This window comes from Temnothorax nylanderi, unplaced genomic scaffold (genome assembly GCF_030848795.1).
Source record: "Temnothorax nylanderi isolate EJ_2023f unplaced genomic scaffold, tnyl_v1.0 TNYL_tig0017_pilon, whole genome shotgun sequence".
Taxonomy (NCBI): domain Eukaryota; kingdom Metazoa; phylum Arthropoda; class Insecta; order Hymenoptera; family Formicidae; genus Temnothorax; species Temnothorax nylanderi.
This window is the reverse complement of record NW_027249079.1, coordinates 568712-591198: the sequence shown is the minus strand read 5'-3', so window position 1 is coordinate 591198 and position 22487 is coordinate 568712. Positions and strand designations below refer to the sequence as shown.

Here is a 22487-nt window from a genome sequence, read left to right as displayed (position 1 = left end):
GCGGCGTACGGCGTAGAAAACTCCGCCGCTCCCGTGTTACTACGCGCAAAATGGCGCGCCGGAGCCGGCGCGGGCGAGCCGGAGCGAGCGAAGCGAAGTCAGCGGCTCTCACTCGCGCGCGACTTCACGCCCGTTCGAGATTGTTCGAGAAGCGGCTCGCGCGTCACGACGCGGCTTCGATGCAGAAATACCCGGCTGGCGCGAATTCCAGGACGATCGAAACTCGCGAGTCGCGAGGCAAATACGATGCGATCGGTTAGAGTTCCCTCCCGCTCCCCCCTCCCCTTTTTGACACCTGCCGCGCGAATTTTATTTGGCGTTACGCTCCATCAGTACGCGCCCGTTAATGAGATAAGACGGAAGCGCTAATCGCGTTCTCCGTCCCTTCCTTCGTCGCCGAGACGAACGTCATTGAAGCGGCAGGAGGACAAAAAAAGAAAAAACAAGTAACGCGCAGAAATAGCCACGAGCGACGTTTTACAATAGGCAAAATGAAAAATCACGCGATCCGCGATAATAACGTGGGCGCGCGAAATGTCAACCGCGCGCTCGCGCCAATCTCGAGATATTTGCTGCCGAAATTCGCGTCGCGGATTGAGCGAGAACTCTATAGCTAAACGAGCGTCGCCGTTTGCGTCATCCGTCCTCCGCCGGAGTCCCCGGAGTCCCCGGAGTCCGGGAGCCGTCGCCTGAGAACCACGTTGCCTACGTGACTCGCAGGGCGTCGACGGAGCCTCGTGATTCGCCGGCCGACGGTGGCGAGAGAAAGAGGGAGAGAGACAGAGAGAGAGAAAGAGTGAGGAGGCCGTGGCTCGGCTCGTGGGCGCGGGACGGGCGCGGCGCGGCGCGGCGGGTCGCCGAGTGTTAGTAAGCAAGCGCGGCCATCTTGTCGAGCTCAGTCGGAAACCAACTGCCGAGAGTGACGAGCAGTGAGGGACGGTGATGTGGAAGAGAGGCCAGATGTGTTAGACCGGTGGGTTTTTAATGCGCTTCCGAGCCCGATTGCCGCTACGTGCGAGAGGCTGTGCGATAGCGACGACGGAGCCACGACGACCATCGCGGGGCTTTCGCGTGCGAAAACGCCCGGTGTATCCGGTTAAAAACCTTCAGCCGGGAGGGAGCTGCGGTGGAGCGGGGCGGAGAGGCGGAGGCGGCGGCGACGAGGGAGGAAGAGGAGGCGGAGGTGGTAGTAGCAGAGCAGCAGCAGTGAAGAGCAGGTCACGGAGAAGGTTCTGGCGAGAGGTTGACAGCGAGAGCTTATAGCTTCTCATCGGCGGAAGGGCTTGGCTGCTTGGTTGCGAGAGGAGGAAGACAAACCGGCGAATAAGATCGACGCCGAGGGCGAGAAAGGAAGAGAGAGAGAGAGAGAGAGAGAGAGAGAGAGAGAGAGAGAGAGAGAGAGAGAGAGAGAGAGAGAGAGAGAGAGAGAGAGAGAGAGAGAGAGAGAGAGAGAGTGAGAGCGGGCGGGAGGAGTAAAAAAGAACCCAGCGCGGAGGATGACCGACCGAGAGAAAGTGCAGTGTCAAAGTCTGTGATAGTATTTATTCAAAAACAACAACATCGTTATCAGGAGCACCTGGTGGACGTGTCATCTTCGTGAGAAAGGAGGACGAGCAACCGCGCGGAGGCGAGATATACATATATATACATATATATATAGAGGGAGAGAGCGAGAGAGAAAGAAAGGGATAAGCTTTATATATTTATTTACATCTGTGATATCGACGCTGATATACATCGACCTTCTTCGCGAGAAAAAAAAAGGGACGAAAGGAGCAGAGAGAGAGAGAGAGAGAGAGAGAGAGAGGCGAGTGACGTCCAGAGAGAGTAGGAGGGAGAGAGAGAGAGAGAGAGAGAGAGAAACGTTATAATCACTCCGAAGAAAGATTATATCAGTATCTTAGTGGATAGGGTTTTTTGTATATACGACTGACTCTTTTTTATAATTATTGCTATCGGTGCGAGTTGCGAGAGCGGAGAACGCGCGCTCGGACCGGACGGATCTCTCGACCAGCGGTGAGCGGTGAGCCAGAAGATTCTCCGATCTTTCCCCGGACGATCGTTCTCGAGGGACGGCGAGAGGGACGCGAGAGGAAACATGGTGGAGAAGATTCTGGAGGAGAGAGAGGACGGCACTCAGGAGGCCGGACGAGGTGAGTCGAGTCCCCATCTTATTATTATATTTCTTAACGACGAAATACTTAAGAGACACGGCAGTGTCTCGCGCGCCAAATGTACGCTTCTAAATTTTCCTGCGAAAAGCTCAGATTCTCTTTTCAAGTATTTGTAAGATTAATTCGAAGAAGACGATCTTGTTACCCGTCGAGAAAAAGAGCCACTCTCTTTTCCGGCTCTCCGGTCCACTCCGGTCGACATCTCGATGACCCCGTTGAGAAAAAGGACCCCCGGATTCTGCTCGTTGCAGGGGGGGGGGGGAATCTGTCCGCTAAAGAATCACGGGACTATTTCGCATATGATATTGACGTTTGTTTTGCCGAACCGGCTAACTGCGGCGGCGGCGGCGGCGGCGGCGGCGGCGGCGACGGCGGCCATTTTCGCCGGTCGATGTGTAACGACCCGGTAACGGGTGCCGGGGCGAACGCTCTTTCGCGATTTGCGTTTTCACCGTTGTCACGGGGCGAAACGGAGAGGAGAGGAGAGGGGGACGATTGACGGGGTTTCACGCTCGAGTCGTCGACAGGAAGAGAGAAGCGCCGCGGAGGAGACGAGAATGCCGGACGGACAGACGCGTCACGCTCGCTTGGCGATTCGCTTTTCGTCGCGGAAAATTCGCGCCGCGAATACCGAATCGGCCGTGGCGTGGGAGGAGCGAGCGACGGAGAGAACTTTCTAGAAGCCGGCACCCGAGCGTCGCGCGGCCGGCAATTAAACGATGGATCGGTCTGTTTCTCATGCGCGTATGTATATGACCAATCAATTTTCTTACGCTTGTGTTTGTAAAGCTATTCGAGTTTGTCTGGATGGACCGTAAACCGACGGCTCTCGTTCCGCGGCCATCTCCGGGCGAGAAACCCGACGAAAACAGACGGTCAGCGATTTGTAACGTGTCCAGCGATTTAACTTCGACGGAAGTCTGACTCGCGTAAGCCGCGGGGACAGGTTTCGTCACGCCGCGTGGAATCGCGACACGTACAAACGGGCTTCTATTTGAAGCTTATCGACGAGTATTTATCGCAACGATGATTCGTATATGTACGTCGATTTTTCGTGGTCGTTTCCGCTCCGATTGAGATTCTACGCGTCTCGATGCAGCTGTCATTGACTTTGTCGTCAACAAAAGCGATATACCAAGGCTGCGTTCCGATATTCCCCGATACCAGGAGGAGTCTGAGAGTCTACAGCGTACGTGACGTAAATTATAGATTTTCAGTCCTGGCAGGGAATATCGGAGCATAGCCCGAGTAGGTTTATTTACATTTCACACCGTTTATCGTTTAACGTCACGAGATCAACGATACGCGTTCGCTTCTGTTTACGCGAACCCCTTTCCCGTGAATTTCCTTCTTCCGTCAGTTTGTCGATCGAGCGAGAGCCGGCCGCTAATTATACCGCGGCCGAGTCGCTTCGTTATATGTCTAAAAGTGGAAACCTGGAAAAAAAACCCCGAGGCTGGCGCCACGTCCGAATTATGCAACTCCCCGCACCGCGCGGCATAATAAAGCAAGACGCGCGGTTAGCGTCCGAAATAACAGGGATGACGAAACAAACGCGTTTCGTATAATCATCTCAGCAAATCTTCAGCCCCTTCCTCCTCCTCCTCCTCCTCCTCCTCGCCCGCCCGTTCATTGACGCGGTCGGTCCGTTAACGGCGCACGTGCGCATATTACATATCAGTAATCGTAATCATCGCGCATCCGCAAATTCTCCTTATCCAAGCGAAAAAGGAGGAAAAAGAAAATGAGAGGCGAGGAAATAGGATCGGGGTATAAATGCGAGACCGCCGAATTCTTATTTCCGTCCGCGTCTGCGATAGCGCTATTTCGCCGCGCTCGCGGATCGAATCTCGCTGAATCTAATCCCGTTTGACGCGACGATTTTGCGCCAATGTATTCCGCGAACTCGGGGAGTATTTTGGGGCGGCGGGAGAGAAACTCCGCGACGCACCGAGCATTTTGCAACGTCGCTTCCGACGCGCGACGCGGCGCGTCGTTGGCACGACGGATTTTCGGGAGGAGGATAGAGAGGGGTTGGGGGGAGAGGGGGGACAAGTGGGTTAGTCGGTATATGAGGTTTCGAGAGAGAAAGAGAGAGAGAAGGAGGGGTTTCGGGGTTCTCGGCACCGGCACGGGTTCGTGCAACGCGAAGGGAGAACGCGAGTCGGTTATAGGGCGACCCAAACAAAGAACGAAGGGAGGAAGGGTCCCGGGGCCGCGCATGTCAACTCGGCGCGCTCTTAAAGGGAAACGCGCACGATACCTACGTGGAACGAAAGAGTCCCGGCATGTATCGCGGTTTTATACGGCCGTTTTTCCCGTTCGATCGCCGAACCGAACCGAAGCGACGCTACGCGACGCGCAAGCCGGACGCGAGAAAGCGGGTTCGGCGACGAATAAAGAGAGACCGATCGAGGAACACGTTATCGCGAAGGGACGCGTGCGTGAAGAAACGCGAGATGAGTAAGACGGACAAAGGCGAGGGACGGGCGACCAAATATACCCGTTGACTCCGCGGAGAGAAGCGCGACAAGTGCAGCCGCGATTTGACGAGTTTAACGAAACGGGATCTCTCTGTCCTCTTGGACTCGCTTCCACATATCGCAGACGGGTCGCCCGCGGACAGTTACGGAAATATCTTAGGATCTGAAGTGGACGAGTGTTATCCGGCAGATAAACGGAAAACCTTGGAGGTGCGCGCCGCGATTCCTCCGTTCCTCCGCGTCACATATGTGCAGCCTCACGTAACGATAACAACTGGAAAAACGGGAGTCACGCTCCGGCACGTCGCGTGATTGCTCCCCTTTCCGCCTGACCTTTTAATTAGGCGACGACGTTCGCGTACGAGCGACTACACGTCGCTTTGCTCGGCTTTAATTTATGCGATCGTTAATGACACGCTATTGCGGCTATTGTATTATACAGAGACACGTCACCTTCCTCCGGAGTTCTCGGTCGACCCCGAAATGACTTCATTGCGACTCGATATTTCGAACAAAGCTTTCGAGTGGCTCCCGAGACAGTTTAAAGTAAACAGAAACTATTTCCTATCGCTCACTCGTTTGTTCAGAGGACGGCCTAGTTACATTTTCGGTAAGTGGCTTGCGCTTCTCGTGCCTGTTTGCTTTTTCTATCTGATAGATTACGAAGCTCTTTGATTTATTGGCGTTGTGCACCGATGTTTTTTCTCTCGTACGATTTACGTAAGAAGAATTACCCCCGTGACGATTCTTTCGCGTAATCAGCAGCGCCCGCACGCGCGCGCGGGCGCTCGCGGATAGAACACTATCGTACGTGCATATCTCGCGTAAGATGGCGGCGTTCCTTTTCTGTGCCAGTCATTGAACTCGTAGTGTCGGTCGTTGTGCGGCGTCGGTGGCGACCGGCGAGGCAATACGAAAATACATTCGCTGCGCCCACCGAAATTATGATCGCGCGTGAAAATACGCGGGCGGGCCACAACGTGTTGAAATTTAACATCTGATACGAGATCGGACGAAGGGTCCTTCGAAAAGGTGTCGATTTTCCGGAGAAAAAGAGAGAGAAAGAGAGAATGATAAAATGGAGCTTGGCAATTATTTTTGGATAATCGTGAAACCCGAGTCTACCCGAGGCTCTTGACGAGACACTTTCCGAGTAACACTCGAGTCGACCGAGTCTCCTAGAAACGTGACGATTAAAACGAGTCCTCGCCGCGATTAGGTGACTCTTCGTTTCGCCACGCCGAGCCGAGCCTGGCCTGAACTATATTTGTCATCGATTAACGCAGTCATCGGTCGCGTGAGTTAAATATAACTCGCGTGCGCCCGCGATCGAATCGCCTCGAGCGACACACGGCAATTTGCAAGCTGTCTCGTGGTTCCAATTCGATGACGCTTCTCGGTTTGTCGTATCTCGACATTCTCGACTCGCGATCCCCGCGAAAAATTACTCGGGAGTCAGTCTCATCGCGACATCATCAAAGACAATGAGAGAGAGGAGTCGACCGGCCTACAGTTACGCGGCTATTCGTTCCCGATCCCGGCTCTGATTTCTCCTCGACCCACGCGAACGACCCGTAAACGTGTCCGTTCATTCTCGAAGGAGTGGCACGGAGTCGGTTCCCCTCGCGCACGCCGGTTACTTTGTTATTCATCGCTGTGGTGTATCGCGAGCGTCGTCGCCGGCGACGTCCTCGCCCACGCGCGCATCTCTCTTCCGCGTCGCCCGAAAGACCTCGTCTCGCGGTTTACCGACGCGATTTTGCCACCGCGTCATCTCGACCGTCGTCGTATTGTCACGCTTCTTAAAGAGGTCGATTGAAATTCTTCGAAGGAGACTTGGCCGCCTCGTTAAACGTGCTTGACTGACTCTCTGAAATTTCTGATAATTCTTAATCCTTTGCGATCCAAACCGTTTCGCAAACGAGCGAGGATCAAGTATTTCGTTCTGAACTTTGTTCAATCAGCTGGTTTAATGTAAATCAAGGAATTTTTGTTACTGGAAGAGAGAGAGAGAGAAAGGAATTTATGGAGACTCTAAAAATAGTTTGCCGATTATAATCGCGTGCAGATTTAAATGCAAAAAATTATGCGAAATATGTTATAGCAACGAGTCCAATTAGGATGTAGAACTGCAAAGGGTCCTACTTCGTAGTCTAATTAAAATACGTATTTATCAATTCCTGTCCCTTCGTAATCGACTACATATTCCTTTGTACTCTTAAAAGATCAAAGCGATGAAAGTCTCATATTGACAGTATGCTCATTAATGTGCTTATTATGTATTACATTTAATATTTATTATAATATGCTTATTATATCATTACATATATAATAAGTTTATTATACATATGTATAATAAACAATGTAACTTGCGCGCGATTAAGTCGAGGGACCTTTTATTAGCGTGAACCATTTATTTTAGTCCGCGAAAGTGTATTCGAGCTCGGTGAGACAACGGTCGCGGAAACATCGCGGGAGATACCTACAGCGTGACCCCCTCCCCCTCCCCCTCCCCCTCCCGCCGCCTCGGCCGGCGATATACATCTCGCGTAAATACCTGCTGCCGTCGTATATCTCTCGTTAACACGCGGATCGTGAATCGCGTACCGGTCTCTCCCGGAGCTGCGCCTTCGCGAGTGAACTTTCCCAGCAGCGGAGAGAAACAGAGAGGGAAACGCCGAACTGCCGGCGGCACGACGGCTCGTATCGGCGACCAACACGGTCCCATTTTTAGCGGCTGAATTAGAAAGTGGCGAGGACAGAGAGAACCTACCTACGGTGTATACGTGGTAGGACCGAGCTGCGCGAAATCAAACCGCCGCTCGTTGTCGCGACGCCGCCGACGTTGTAGGCTTTAAAAAGCGGATTTCACTTCCGAGAAATTTTTTACTCCGGACTTAATCAACCGTCACACGATTGTTAGACGTCGAAGATCGATCGTTTGTATAACGTTGTCGCTTAACTCTGAATCTCACGAGTGCTCGGCCCATCGGATTATTCCGGAGCGTGTACACGTGTCCGAAACACGCAACGGAGAAACTTACCAGAGGTTTCGAGAAGCTACCATTGTTGTGTCGAAGGGAGGAAGCGTACGAGGGGGAATTATTCCCGTCTTCATTTACCCCCGGCTAAATCGATTGCGCGTACGCTTCCCCCATCCCCGCCGGGCACAAAAGTTCGGTCCTCCTCTATAATCGCGGCACCCCTGTAGAACCCCGGGACTTTCCCCTTCTCTGTCCGGCGTGTTTTATTACACAGGGGGGGAAAGTATCCCGGGTAGATATTCGGCCCAGGAAGGGACGACGAAACGCAGCAATTTTCAGTAATATTTCTCTCCCGCTTAATTATTATCCCATCATTTTTTACGATCCACCTTACCCACGATTTTTGGGTCTCCAGTTTCCATTGAGCGACGCGTAGACCGAATTTTACGATCGGCATTGTAAGAACGTTGAAGGCGTAATTTTATGACGCGTTGGAAATAGCCGGGTGACACGTCAACGTCTATACTGGGTGTTAATTATAACGATGCGCGGACATTATTTTAAACCTTCGACTAATGAGAGTATGGTTATTCATAAAGGCGACGTATCCCGATGAATGCAAAGGTTTCTCCCCTGGTTACGCGGCGCGGGAATCTTTTTTCGTAACAGTTCTTTTCTTTTTAATCTGCAGGAAAAATTTTCGTTGTATATTTATGGCGATGGGTTAAACTATATGCATCCGGCGACGAAAATTATCACTGGTGGTAACGGGCGGGAAACTCGAGGAGAGGATGACTAACGGCGGCGGCGTCGCGCGATGATAGCGAGAACGTCGATAAGCTCGCAATAATAAACGGCGATAACGCGAAACGCGCGGGGTCCGTCACGTGTGGTAGGCCACGAGCTACTTTATCCGCAAATAAACACGCTCGTTGCGCAACTGCGTCTTCAGTACCTCGTTTTACGCCCGTACCGTGCATATTCACGCTGAAAAATTACTTTGCTGTTATTTTTAGATATCGCGCGGCGCCTTTGTCTCGTTCATTCGGGTCAGAGTCTTCGTTCACGTTAATCGCGTGAAAAATAACTGAGCTAGGCTAACAGGAGATTCCAAGTTCTACGATGTGTTCGCGAAATATGAATTTATATGGAAGTCCATTAAAGCCCATGTCGCGGAAAAGACGCGTCGACGAGAGACGCGGCGGATCAATCAACGAATTTTGCGACCTCGGATTAATAAAGGACTATTTATTTCAGGCGATGGCACCTGCCGGGACGTAGCCTCGACGGGGGAGTCCATGAGCGCGGTGCAGGCCCGTCAGGAGGAGGCGAGACGCAAGAGGCGCAGGAAGAGACGCTCCGGCTCCTCCGTGGTGTCCTCCTGCTTCCAAGGTAAATTCGCACAGATCGACGCCAAGCACGAGTGAGAGGGTGCGAGAGAACGTTTTGACGTTGTCCGGGAAGAGATTCGTGCGACCGTCCGGATCCTATCCGCGAGATGGGAGAGAGAAAGAAACAGAGATGAAGGAGGGAGAGGGAGGTACGATCTTTCGATGCGAGGCTGGATCGCGAGCACCCCGCGCGGCTCTCTCTCTCTTTCTATCTTGCACCGGTGACTTGCAGTCCTCCTTCGTAGGTATGTGTGACCTTGCACAAGTTCGGAACGCTCGAGGAACTCGGGGCGACGGTAATCGATCGCGCAGGCGGCCTGGAATTTTGCGCGCCGTTTGTTTATAAACACCGGAAGTTCGCTCCGACCCCCTCCCGCCGCGCGCCGGTATACCCGAGGCCGGGTACCTCGGAGAATAGACCGGAGTAAAACAATAGTCCAGGCTCTCCCCCTTTTCCTCTCTCTTTCTCCGGGAGAGCCTTGGGCAGATTACTTATCTGTTTACGAGTCTATTATGTCCCGTTGATGTAATCGGGTGAAGAAACGTCGGTATTTATAGTCTCTCGCGAGACTTGCGCGAGATGCGTTTTTCTTACGCCCCTAAGCTAGTAAACTGGTTGACGCGCGAAGAACGCGGGATCGGAATTAATCCGAGTTGCGCAGCTGGCAAATACGGTTATTCGGCCACGGAGTCGCTCGCTCGATCGATACGACGCGGCCCACAGAGAGCCACGAATTCGTCGTACGTGTTTTCGGTACGAGAAGCGTCGGTTTAGCTCGACCCTCGAGGACGATTCGCATTTTAGCGTTTTGCAATTTGTAAATAATTATGTTTTGTAATTATTCATGAGCAATTGTTTGCGAACAAATTGATCAATATTGATATTTTGATATAGGCGGAATAATTAATCTTCTTAACCAACTGATTGAATAATTGATTCTTGAAGAAGAGATAAAAAAATTGTGACGTATTCCTTATCGTTTTTAATCTCATTCGATCATTAGCGTGGATAATATTACGAAAAATTTCGATAAATATGTTTGGTATATATAAAATATAAACGGAATTAAAGAAATTAACAATAATGATAAGTGAAACAGGACCGTTGTGATATAATCAATTAGAGATAAGAACACCATTTGTGATTCGGACTGAATCTTGGTAGCCTAATAATAATATTGTATGAATTTTGTATATACTTGTATATATATACTTTTAATAAAAAATAAAAAAATAAAAGTTGCATGGATATTTTGTTAAATAAAATAATGTATTGTACGAAAATAACGTTGTTAAAAAATAATTTGGGAAAGTTTGTAATAAAGACAAGTGTATGTTTGTAATTCGATATTTACAGTTCAGTGATTCAATGAATGTTAAGAATTTTTTCAGTTACTGCAACGTCACAAAAAATACTGATCTCGTTTTAAGTAAACGTGGAGAATCAAGTTCGCAATCTTGGCCGGTTGCGTCATTTCATGTGATCGATTCGCGGGCTCGGCTCGGTTCGAGAAGCTTCCACTCCGCTCTAGGACCGTACATACCATACACTAAAGTCGATGGAACGCTCTGTCGAGGAGAGTCCGCCTTGTTTATAAAATTGTCGTCGCGAGTATCTGCCGGCGAATCGCCTGAAAATTATCAAGAGACAATTTCCTCGAGGACACCTCGTCCGTGTCGTTATCGAGCGATCGGCGACCCTTTGCGCGCGACATTATTTTTCCCTCGGTCGCTAACTGCGAGTGGGTCGATGATCGCGCAATTTTCGAGTCGCTATTTTCGACCGGGCCGCCGTTAAAATTGGCGCAGAACGGCGTAAAGACGCGGAGGCATATTATCGGCCTCTGGTTGCTAGGCGCTGAGCGACGCTGCCATGCGCGGCGTATCCTGACGTATAATATCGGAGCGAAAGGTGGGACGGGCGGCGAGAGGCGTTGGGGGAGGAAGCGGTGGGCAAACGGAGACGCGGTATAACGTCAGGCGCTCCAAGGCGGTAGGGATGGACCGAGGGAGAGACGCGCGAGCGGACGCTCGGCGAGGATGAAAAGGAGGAAAGGAGCCGGCGGCATAGCCTGGCGCGCGGACTTCCGAGAGAGAGGGAAAATTCGGTGTATGTGCGTCGTAGTTCCACGCTACGATCTCGGCCACCCCCTCTCGACCTTGACATTGCTTGGCCGTTATAGCAGGACGCACACACATACACACACTTTGCACCGCGCGCGCGTTCCAGGTCCAAGCCTCGGTTTAAACCGAAGATAATTGGGCCTTTCGAGCGTAACAAGCAACCGCGATCAAACGCGATACGCGGATGCTCGGCGTCGAAAAGGTCGGGACGATCGGAACGTTTCTCCTTCAATGACTCTCGGAGAGTCCGAGAGATACCAAATATTCCGAGATATCCGACGCGGCAAGATTAATAATAAAATTTGTCTTGCAGGGGATTCCAGCTGGCGTGAGCCTGATCCATTCTTGCCGCCCGGAAACCGAACTGAAAGAAAAAGGCGTTTCCGGCCGTTTCGACGCCGATCGCGTCGCGTAGGAAAGCGTCTCTAACGCGCGGCTCTCGAGCGCTCCGATCGATTCGTTCTCGATGTTAGGTCCCCTCTCGTCTTTGCAATGACAACGCGATACAGTACGACGTAATCACCAATCGCGTGTTCGTAGAGAGCGACGCGCAATTCCATGCCGAATGAGTATCGCGCGGTGTCGCATTGATTCATCGCGGTGAATCCGTGTCCGCACGCGGATTCATGACGTTGCGATGTCTTTTGCTACGATGAGTCTGAAAGTTTCGCAACTTTTTTTTTCACGCGATTATACGTTCGATTCCAGAATACCTTAACATTGCCATAAATATCTGAGCGCTAAGCTAGATGTTTGTGCATCGTGACTCGAAACTACGTCTGACGGGCATCTGTAAATGTTTGAACGTGTAAAAGATTAAGCGTAAGAATAAAAGATTATCGACAAGGATTATGCAATAAAAAATTAACCAGTAAAAACATGGTTTTGAATCTTTTTAGTCATGAAACACGATAAAATATATTTCCATCCTACTCGGAAGGGCTTAGCTCGAGGAACAAAGCATTCGTGCGGCCTACTATACTTGCAATAGTACAGCAGATGTGTGAAATGTATGAGAATATGTAAGATGTACAAAATCAGAAGCATCGAGCGCTTTTTTTTTCATTTTCTTCTCTTTTCTTCTGTCAAAGAGACCGCGAGTATGTGTGGGCATATTGATTAGAGTGTCAAACAATCGAGGAAGCGATGAGTGCGTAAGAAAGAACTTATGTTGTTGTTACAGAACTGTACAAATTGACCGGAGAAGTTCTTGGAGAGGGTGCTTACGCCTCGGTCCAGACCTGTACGTCCCTCTACACGGACCTCGAGTATGCCGTGAAGATCATTGACAAGATTCCCGGGCACGCGCGTGCCAGGGTGTTTAAGGAAGTCGAAACGTTCCACCATTGCCAGGGCCACCCAAACATCATACAGCTGATCGAGTTCTTCGAGGACGAGGAGAAGTTCTATCTTGTGTTTGAGAAGATCAACGGTGGCCAGCTGTTGAACAGGATTCAGGAACGAATTCACTTCACCGAGAGAGAGGCGAGCCAGATCATCAAAGAGGTTGCGAGTGCGCTCGATTTTCTTCATAAGAAAGGTAATTTTGACGAGATGAAGTAATGTCATCAAATTCATATAAATCGATAGGAATCTCTGGAATAATGTATAGCTTATTATTCCCGAAACAGATTACAAATTGCCTCGTGGTTTTTTATTCAAAACCTTTAACTCTCCAATATACCTCTCATAATAGGCATCGGGTTCGAACTCGAGATCCTCCGATTATGAGTCGACCGTTCTCACACGGAGCCACGTGTCACTCGACAGGAACTGTTAGGAATTGATTACAATATTTATATTTTTGTATCGTTGTATGTTCAGGTATTGCTCATAGAGATCTCAAGCCCGAGAACCTCTTGTGCGTGTTCCCGGACAAGTTGACGCCGATCAAGGTGTGCGACTTCGATCTTGGATCAGGTATCAAGTTCAACAACTCGCTGTCTAGTCCTGTGGCAACGCCGCAACTTTTGACACCAGTGGGCAGCGCCGAGTTTATGGCGCCGGAAGTGGTCGAGGCTTTCATCGGCGAGGCCAATTATTACGACAAACGATGCGATCTCTGGAGTCTTGGCGTTATTATGTACATTCTCCTCTGCGGTTATCCGCCTTTCTATGGGAACTGCGGCACCGATTGCGGTTGGGGCAGGGGAGAGAATTGTCATGCCTGTCAAGAGTTGCTCTTCACCAGTATTCAGGAAGGCAGATACGAGTTCCCCGACAAGGAGTGGAGATGCATCTCCGAGGACGCGAAAGATTTGATCAGAGGCTTGCTCGTTAAGGAAGCCCACCAGAGGCTCAGCGCCGATAGTATTTTGAAACATCCCTGGATTAATCCCGGGCCGACTTCCGTCGAAACTGGTGATCGATCACTCACCACGCCTCATATCATAAGGTGGGTATTTACTTGTTATCTCTTTTACGTTTTTTTTTATTTATCTTTTAATCGCTTCATTATCGCATATAACGCGCTCGTTACGTTTATCTCCAGGAGGAACAACTCCGCTAGAGAACTCTCAGCGTTCGCTGAGTCCGCAATGGCTGTGAATCGCGTGGTACTTCAGCATTTCTCTCTAAATCTCGAGGAGCTGGCGGAGAACCGGGAGCCCAGACTGTCCACATCGTCGACCGACGACGACAATCATCCGTACGGTCACATATCCGACTCCAGCAGCGAGCTGTCCGAGAACAGCAAGCACCTGACGACGCATTCTTCCAGCGAATTCGACGGCATGCGGCCAAAATCTTGCTCCGTGCACTCCAGCGTCGATTTGAATGACTCCAAGATCATCGGCAAGAATCGCGTCATCGGTAAGGACTCGCTGCAAAATTGGTTCGGGCTATCACCGCCAACCGAGAGTCGTCTGATGCAGCGCCGTTTGAAGGCACGCTCAGACCTGCTCGAACGTCAGACCGGCAAAGCGGTTATTGCGTCTCCGAGTGGCTGAGAGGTCGCTGTAGAACCGATTACTTTTTCTCGATACAGTATCACTTGTCTCTTTGTAGCTACGTGAAAACGCGAACGATGTACAATACCTTTTCCAATGGCTTAGGAAGCTAACGTAGCATAAGTCGAGTCTCTGATTCTGCGCGGATAATGAGAACAGGCTCAATAATTTACGATAGTGACGACAGCGATAATAATCGAAAAGTATTCGCCGCGAAAAGTAATCGAACAGAATATCGTCGTTATCTTCTTTTTTTCTGAACAGTTCTAAGCTTCTTTTGTTTTAAACTTTCCTTTCAACAGGCACTTGGATGGCAACCAGATTGTTTTTATTTCCAATATAAAATCTCTTCGCTCTTCGAATTTTTTTCAAATTAATTGGTAACGCAATAGTTATGACTTTAAATAATATAATTATTAAAATCATGTATGAAGAAAAATATGTATTGTAAAATATATATATAAAATAAGGGATTTATATAGAGATTTTTGTTTAGAATATAAATCTTAATCGTAATATATAATAATAATAATAATAATGTATGCGCTATAAACGCATTGAAGTGTACCGCGGTACACGAGGACGATATTTATCATAATTGGAACAAGGAGGAAGATAATTATACCACAGTTTGACTTAAATCATCGACGTTGCGCTATGCGCGTGAGTAATTCCTTTCTCGTGTTTCTTGGAAATAAAAGCAAATCTGATTTCATCGAACGCTGTTATCCGCGCTGCGTGTGATCCGTTATTCACACAGTCATATGTTGCATATTGTACAGAGATAGCTACACAACACGCGCATCGAACATTATCATCCCGCAGATATACATACCGAATATACATTCGAATATTTCGTTCATTCACACGTCGACATCGTGTTGTGCAAGTAAATCAACATTGTGGATAAGCATCCCGAACATGATTCGGGAATAGCACGTTATTGCGTCAACTGATGTTTTGACGGCGGTTTTATTCTTTCGCTACGTAGTAGTGTGTACGTTAAGACACATGCGCGCGTGTGTAGGACAGATTAAAAAAAAGGAAGGAGAAAAAAGGAAAGTAAAGACCCTCGTGATCGTGATAGTTCGTGCGCCTTTGAACGCACGAATGTCCTATTACGTAAATATTATTTTTATTTTTTTGTTTGCTAAATTTTCTTTAAATTAAAAAAAGAAAAAAAAGAAAAATATCAACAGACGCAACCGACGTAAGGCGAAAAAAATGTTCCTTTTACTGCTTTTTTTTTTGATATATTGTTTCATGTATGTTCGAGCCATAATAATATATTCTCGAATCGGAGAGCAAACGGGGTGAACGTATCTCGGCCCACAGGTGCAGATTAGTTTGCTCATATTAGATTTATAGAAACGCGATAGATCGTAAGGCGGCAAAAGATTTCAAAGCAACATTTGAATAAAGTTACGCGAAAGTGGATCAAAAAAAGAGCTAGCTCGTTTAAAATTTTTCAGTTGTTAAATTACGGGATATCGTTTATTGATTTACGTGTTAAATATTTTTGTAGAGTTTTATCGCAAAACATTGTTTATACAAAAAATTGTTTTAACGCCAGCCCACCCACGATAATGCTTTATATACCTTCGTACAAATTATTTGTCTTTTCTATAACTTCGTTCTATAATCATGCACTACGAAACAGTTTGGTTCGAATAGAAATAAACTCGGTCACTTCTTTCTTACTTTATCGTGTTTTAAATTTAAAAAAAAAAAGAAAGAAAAAGATACAAAGAAAGAATTTCTTTCATTCACGTCTTGATGCGGTGGACAGATTTTACTCAGGGCAGCTGGAAGACCGCTGCGCATGGTATTCTATACTCGTACAATTTGATGAAAGCGGTGAAGATGGGGAGAGAATGTGAAGAAGCTATCTGTAAGATTTACAAAGTGCAGTCCCTCCGGAATTAACAACGGGGTTATTGGCATTCGCTCTAGGATCTCGAGATCTTCCTTGTAGAAACGTGTAACTTTGGAGGGCTGCGAGTGTAACGTGCGTTTGTACATTGTAATTGCATCATTGGAGAAACTTTCTTAGAAAGTCATTCGCTTGCTGTAGGATATACGGCGGATATGGCTTTTGTCAACTTCTGTCTTCTTTGTACTTTGTAAGGTAAAGATTTAGAGTTTATAGCGCGTGTGGATGAGATTATATATATGAGAATCCGTGTAAATAAAAAAAAAAGAAGCTACGATGTGTAGAGATACGGAAAGCAATATATAATGCGAGCTCTCGTGAGAGAAAATATTGGAAGATTAATATATTTATCGGCCTCTTTGCGCAAGGCTAAACAACTTTTTACGTTGTTCCTTAATCAGCTGTAACACGAAATTATATTTCTACCATAAAAAAGGCTCATTTTTTCCGCTTGTTTTTCTTAATTTGTCCTTGCGCGAAGTTCCATACGGTATAACTCACGTTTACACATTTAAGCAATTAAGTGTACCGCTCAGAAAAGCAACAAAATTCTTCATTATCTCTTCTATCGGGTCGTGAAACGAAGGGATTTTTCTTGTATCGATCGTGCGTTTTGGTAAAGTATCAATATAGATTCGAAAGTGTAAGTGAATGCTTTTTTTTTTTTTTTAAAGAAAAAGAATATATAATATAAGAGGATATGAAAGTGAAGGTGTGTGAAGAAGGTGCCGCGTAAGGAAAAAAATATAAAAGGAAAAGAAGAAAAAAATATACAAATGGCCATAATACACAGATCTGTAAGCGTAACGAATTTAAGATTGTATAATAAAGAGCGAGTATAGATGTACGTGTGCATGCGCGCGTGTGTGCGTTTGTGTGTGTGTGTGTGTGTGTGTGTGTGTGTGTGTGTGTGTGTGTGTGTGTGTGTGTGCGTGCGTGCGTGCGTGCGTGCGTGTGTGTGTGCGTGCGTGCGTGCGTGCGTGCGTGCGTGCGTGCGTGTGTGTGTGTGTGTGCGCGTGTGTTTGGAAGCGTGCGGAAGAATTTAATTACTAGCCTTTAAGAGAAAAACCCAACACCTTATCGTAAGTTTGTAGCGTAAGTTTGTACCGCTGAGTCATACCGACCGATTATCAGATCGTTGTTTATTTTTATCCTTTTACACGCATCTCTCCACCTTGTACTATCCCGCGAGCGGATCGTCCGAATAAACTTTCGTTTACCCGGTTTCACGAGAGTTTGGTACGGTCAACGTAATTGTTTCGATCGCCGAAGATTGGAATTGTGATAACGCTTTATGTGCAGTGGCTGGACCATAACGTTGAATCATATCGGTATAGCGCAGCGGTCGACTGTACATGTGAAACATGCAGAAACATTATCATTCTCATTTTTCTTCCCTTGTAGTACACGGTAAGCGTTGTAAGTCTTTTTGCCGAGTGGCGAGTTAACGAAAGAGGAGAATGTAAGGGTGGGAGAGACGTTGGGTGTGTGTGTATGTTTCTTTCGCGTCGTGCCAACGCCGTGGCGTGGGTGATTTTACGAGGAACGAGTCACGATGCGAGGAGAGAGAAGGAGAGAGAGCGAGAAAATTTCGTTACACTTTTTTTTACAAAAAAAAACGCGAAAAAAAACAAATAAAAAATAATCGTCACGTGTCATATACATTTTAAGTGGTACGCATCCCGTTCCTCTCATCTTCTACCCGCACACTCTTCGTCGGGACTTGTCCCGTCGTGAAAATCCGCTTATCGAGGTAGTATCCGCGCGGTTGACACATATCTTCGAAAAGGAAGGATGCGCATCTTCCTTTTTACGAGCGAAAAAAATAAAAGAGATATTGTCAAGCACAGGCTGTGTTCGAAATCACGTCACCGGCGGTCTTTTGGTTTCGTCGAAACGTTCTGTTCTGTTAGAGAGGAGGAGGAGGGGGCTATACAATAAGAGTGTGCGGGCGACTCGACAAGAGCTGATTTTCCATCAACTTTTCTTATTCTTGTAATCGTAGTAGATATATCGATCGAAGGTGGGACAGAGTAAGAGAAAACTGGAGAATGTAAATAAGATTTATCTCGTAGCTATAGTGCCTATATCCTAAAAAAAAGAGCTAGATCGATAGGTAGTGTTCCCCGGTTTTCATCCTACCAATCTTCCTTCCCCATTCGCCCTTTCCCCGCAAAACGCAACGCACGTCCCTCACATTTCCACGGCCTCCCGAGGAGCCCCTCGTCCGTCCCCCCTCTCCCCTTCCTCGAAATCGAAACATTCCTCTCCGAATCGACCTCCAGCCGAGCCCTTGCGAACCCTTCTCCTGCCCTCTCCTCTTCCTCCTCCCATCCCTGCGTCACAATTCCTATTTCCACGCGTCCCAAAAAAATTGTTATAAAACGAGAAAAATGGCCAAAAAATATTTTTTATTTTTCATACCCACTTGTATGTAGAACATATACGATATATTTTTTTGACACGGTTGAGGAAACGGAGCTTGATTGCGAAGAAAGAAGGAAGCCGGCCGTATCGCATTCCCCAGGATCGTTCTTTCCAGATTTCGATTGAAAATGTCCGGGATGCGACGTCGGGGGATGCGATGGCCTCTCTTTCATTCCTTGCGTTTGGTGCGATATCTTACTGCTTAGTATTAGAAGTTTTGTAAAACCGAAGTCGTTCTTCAGTTTTGTGAGAGTGAGAGAGTAAGAGAGAAATAAAGAGAGAGAGAAAACGTTCGAGAACAAGGGCTGAAGTCCGCTTAACAACGTGCTCACGTACAATTTTCAAAACTGTACTACGCAAAAATATTCGGCACGCTTTCTTTTTCTTAAAGGAAAGAGTATCAAACACCAAGATGTCTTTCCTTTTACCGCGAGATCTAAATCACACGAATCATTTAATTTGAATTTGGAACGCTTGTCGTTTTGTCGACATCGTCTCTTTTTATAAGTAATCCGCGAATGAGCGATATTATCGGATTTTGGAAAAAAAAGAAAATATGTATCGTGAGCACGGAGGCGCTAATTTCTCGTACGTACTTTTATCCGTATTTTAAGTGGCGCGCGTTAGTAGCCTAGCGCGAGAAAACATGTAAATGTTGAGACTGGATTACGAACGTACAAAAATACCTTATACCTGTAAACAAGACATGTTAATCACTTCGCGATTTGATCAACGCGTACGATCGTCCGAGGGAGCGAGACATGCGCTCGTGTAATTGCGATTTCATTCGATCCGACACATATGCGGCAATTCTTAACGACTCCGAACATTTATCCGCGAATCTGATTGCAGACCGGCAATCGCGTGATTCGATGAAAAAAGAAAATCTGATTTGTCATTAATTCCTTACACGATTGATCATTAAAATGTATATTTTTTAAGTGAAATATTAAGAGACATTTTATTACATTCTCTCCTTGACATACACAACACACATATGTATACACATATATAACACACACTCACGCATCCCTCGACATCACATTTATTTTCTCTCGATTTGCCTGGCATGTCCGCGCCATTGTTATGCAATCGTGAATCCACCCGGTGAGATTCATCTCGTCTCGTCTCGATTTTACAGAGATCACGATTGTCGAGCGAAGCATAGGCGAGCATGCGACTGGAATGTCGCTATTAATTCTCGGAAGCCTGATTTCATTGATAAATGGCACGCGATATACGAGGTGCGACAGGCGAAAGTTAGCCGTGGACAAGATATATCACTCCATTGGAATCCCGAAAGCCTAGAGTTTTAATAATCCGAGAACGTTAACATGATCTCGTTCGCGAAGACGTACCAAGTTTAACTTAGAGAAGAAGCCCTTAGCAAAAAAAAAACGGAGATTTTGTGTAAAATCGTGTCCATGTCGAAGGAATTAATTAGAGAGTAGCTGACTCGTATACTTAACTTTTTAAAGAATTTAGGAAGTTGTCGAAGGGATGCGGGAAAACGTGAAAAACGTGAAAGGTTGTTAACGCACGCGTTGGTTCTAAAGCGCTTCTCAGGATTTTCGGCATGGCATACGGGGCATGCATTTCGACATGGTCGCGGTTCCGGGGAACAGTCGATCGCCAGGAGATCGTATTTAATTTCGTACGTGCACGCCGTCCTTGCGCGTCGACGTTCAAGTCGGCCACAAGCGTATACATGAGTACAAATTGCAGCCCTTTAACCTTCGTGTTAAAAAAAAAAAAAAAAGAAATACAGAGGCGGGGTGCAGCTATTTAACGGGTGTAAGAAGCCTCGATGACTCATCGCGTCGTCAAAGGCGATTATCCCAAACGCTCTTTCTCTCGAAGTATAGGTCTACCCCGAGAGATCGTCGATGCTTCTTACGCTTTTTGTGCCGCATCGGCGTAGGCGACCGCACGGAAATACAGTCGGACCTCCGTGTTCTGAAATACAACCGAACCCTAGTAGCGCAACTTTATTACAGCAATATTGGCTAACAATATGTATCCAATTTTTATGTTGGGTATAGATTAATTTTTCATATTGGTACTACATTGTAAAGTAGACGCTCTCTTTTTTTTTAGCTAATATTGGCAGTGCACTTGTATTTTATTAATAACCAATATTAGCTTTACATTGGGAAATATTGGTTCTATTCCCAATAGAACCAATATGTTGCCAATGTATTGTGCTACCAGTAGGGAACCTCCGTAAACTTGATTTTTTGCTCTCTCGTGCTTATTGTCTCTACCGTTCAATTTTGCTCGACGAGATTTGCAATAATGTCTCGTCTTTTATGTACTTGCTTTTTCATACTGAATTAATCACGAGCATGGCGTTTTATTTCGCGTAAAATTATTAAAACCTAACTGAAAGGGAAATTAAGAATAGAGAGGTTGCGCGAGACCCTAATTAAAAATACGGAGATTCGACTGTACATCTGACCGATTTGTAGTTATTGAAGCGTCGGATCGTTTCCTCTGAAAAAGAAAACGATGTCGATTTATCCCCACCCGCCTTCGACTGAACGGAGAGTCGCGATCGCGTTTTATTAGCCTCGGTCGACAACGAAAAGCTCCATTGAAAGCTGAGGGATATTTTCGAATCGGTTCATATCTCCTATAGAAAAATATTACGTCAGCTTTGAGGATACTAATTGTAAGCGCGAATTGGATATAATCAGATAATCTAATAATTAAAAAATCACGAAGAACAAAAGCGGAAATCGGCGAGGGGGACGCGCCTCCCGATTTCGACGAATGCACTGCCGATCGCAAAACGTGCTTTCTGCCCAAAACAATCGAGAAGCTTAAATCCGGTATCCTTGAGAGGGTCTCAAGTATTTTTCTATAAGGACTCGAGGACGCTCTTCGTGATAAAGTCTTAAGGAAATTCGTCCTGTGTGTTTTGCGTGCGTGTATATCAATCAGCCCAGAGCGAATCGCGTAAGAATTTACCTTGTTGACCTTTTCCGATGTTTAATTGCAGTTACGTGGATTGACGTTTCGGGATTGACGAGAATCCGTTGTTAAATCTTGAAACTATTCTATGGAAAAAGAGAGTGAGAGAGGGAGAGAGAGAAAGAGAGAGAGAGAGCGAGAGAGAGAGAGAGAGAGAGAGAGAGAGAGAGAGAGAGAGAGAGAGAGAGAGAGAGAGAGAGAGAGAGAGAGAGAGAGAGAGAGAGAGAGAGAGAGAGAGAGAGAGAGAGAGAGAGAGAGAGAGAGAGAGAGAGAGAGAGAAAGGGAGAGGAAGAGAGAGAATGCGTCGTCACGGTAAAGGCCATTGCACGTAACAAAGTTTTAGTCATAATCGTAAGGCCGTAAGAAAATAGACCAATCACACTCGATTATTCTTCGAGCTCAAGGAGAATGATTATCGACTGTGATTGGTCTATTTTCTAATTTTCTTACGGCCTTACGATTATGACTAAAACTTTGTTACGCGCAATGGCCTTAAACCTCGAACCTCAACGTATTCTTCGATTACGCAATGACGATACGCTATATCGGTATGTCCGTCGTAAGCGACTATAATACGACAAACATCCTGTTGATACGAGCATAATCTTTTCCACACCGCCGTTTGTTGCAAGATTGAGGTGACGATGCAGAATCGGTTCCGATTCTTCGTGAACAGAGACGCGAAGTCGCTTGGAAACTTGAGAAAATAATCGCGACACTTTTAGCGATAACGGGGACAAATCGAGTTAGCGTTAACGTTATGTCAACGGCTGATTTCCAAGAATTTTATGAAGCGTTACGAAGCTGCGAAGTGAGTTTGCTTAGACACCGACGATTACCGCGTACGGATCGCGCGGTAAAAATGTAATGGCTGTAAACGTCCTATTAATTAATGCGAGTCAATACGAGGATTCTGAGGGGGATGCTTTTTGTATTACACGAGGTAACGAACACGACAAATACAAGAGAGACTGAGAGTGTGAGAGAGAGAGAGAGAGAGATTTTCGTTTTCCGAAAACGGCCGCCTCTTCTCTCCGGGAGCTTTATTCG

At 47.0% G+C, this 22487-nt stretch overlaps 1 protein-coding gene across 2 annotated transcripts; it reads left to right on the top strand.

Annotated features, from left to right (window-relative positions):
* The first annotated feature begins 888 nt into the window (after positions 1–888).
* Positions 889–19411, top strand: LOC139768603 (MAP kinase-interacting serine/threonine-protein kinase 1). 2 transcript variants are annotated; one of them, XM_071698951.1, is made up of 5 exons: positions 889–2153; positions 8899–9033; positions 12340–12696; positions 12981–13551; positions 13648–19411. In XM_071698951.1, exons 1-5 carry the CDS (start codon positions 2099–2101, stop codon positions 14102–14104), a joined length of 1575 nt encoding a protein of 524 aa, XP_071555052.1. In that variant the 5' UTR covers positions 889–2098; the 3' UTR covers positions 14105–19411. The 2 variants fall into 2 exon arrangements, with proteins under 2 accessions (XP_071555052.1, XP_071555053.1); XM_071698952.1 differs by lacking the exons at positions 889–2153; positions 8899–9033 and adding an exon at positions 9051–9277.
* Positions 19412–22487: the final 3076 nt, after the last annotated feature.

Excerpts from the sequence above, each read along its gene's own strand:
- LOC139768603 (XM_071698951.1), top strand. The coding sequence starts at position 2,099 with ATGGTGGAGAAGATTCTGGAGGAGAGAGAGGACGGCACTCAGGAGGCC. Across the intron at positions 9,034-12,339 it reads GGTGTCCTCCTGCTTCCAAG|AACTGTACAAATTGACCGGA; the intron begins GTAAATTCGCAC and ends TTGTTGTTACAG. Across the intron at positions 13,552-13,647 it reads ACCACGCCTCATATCATAAG|GAGGAACAACTCCGCTAGAG; the intron begins GTGGGTATTTAC and ends GTTTATCTCCAG.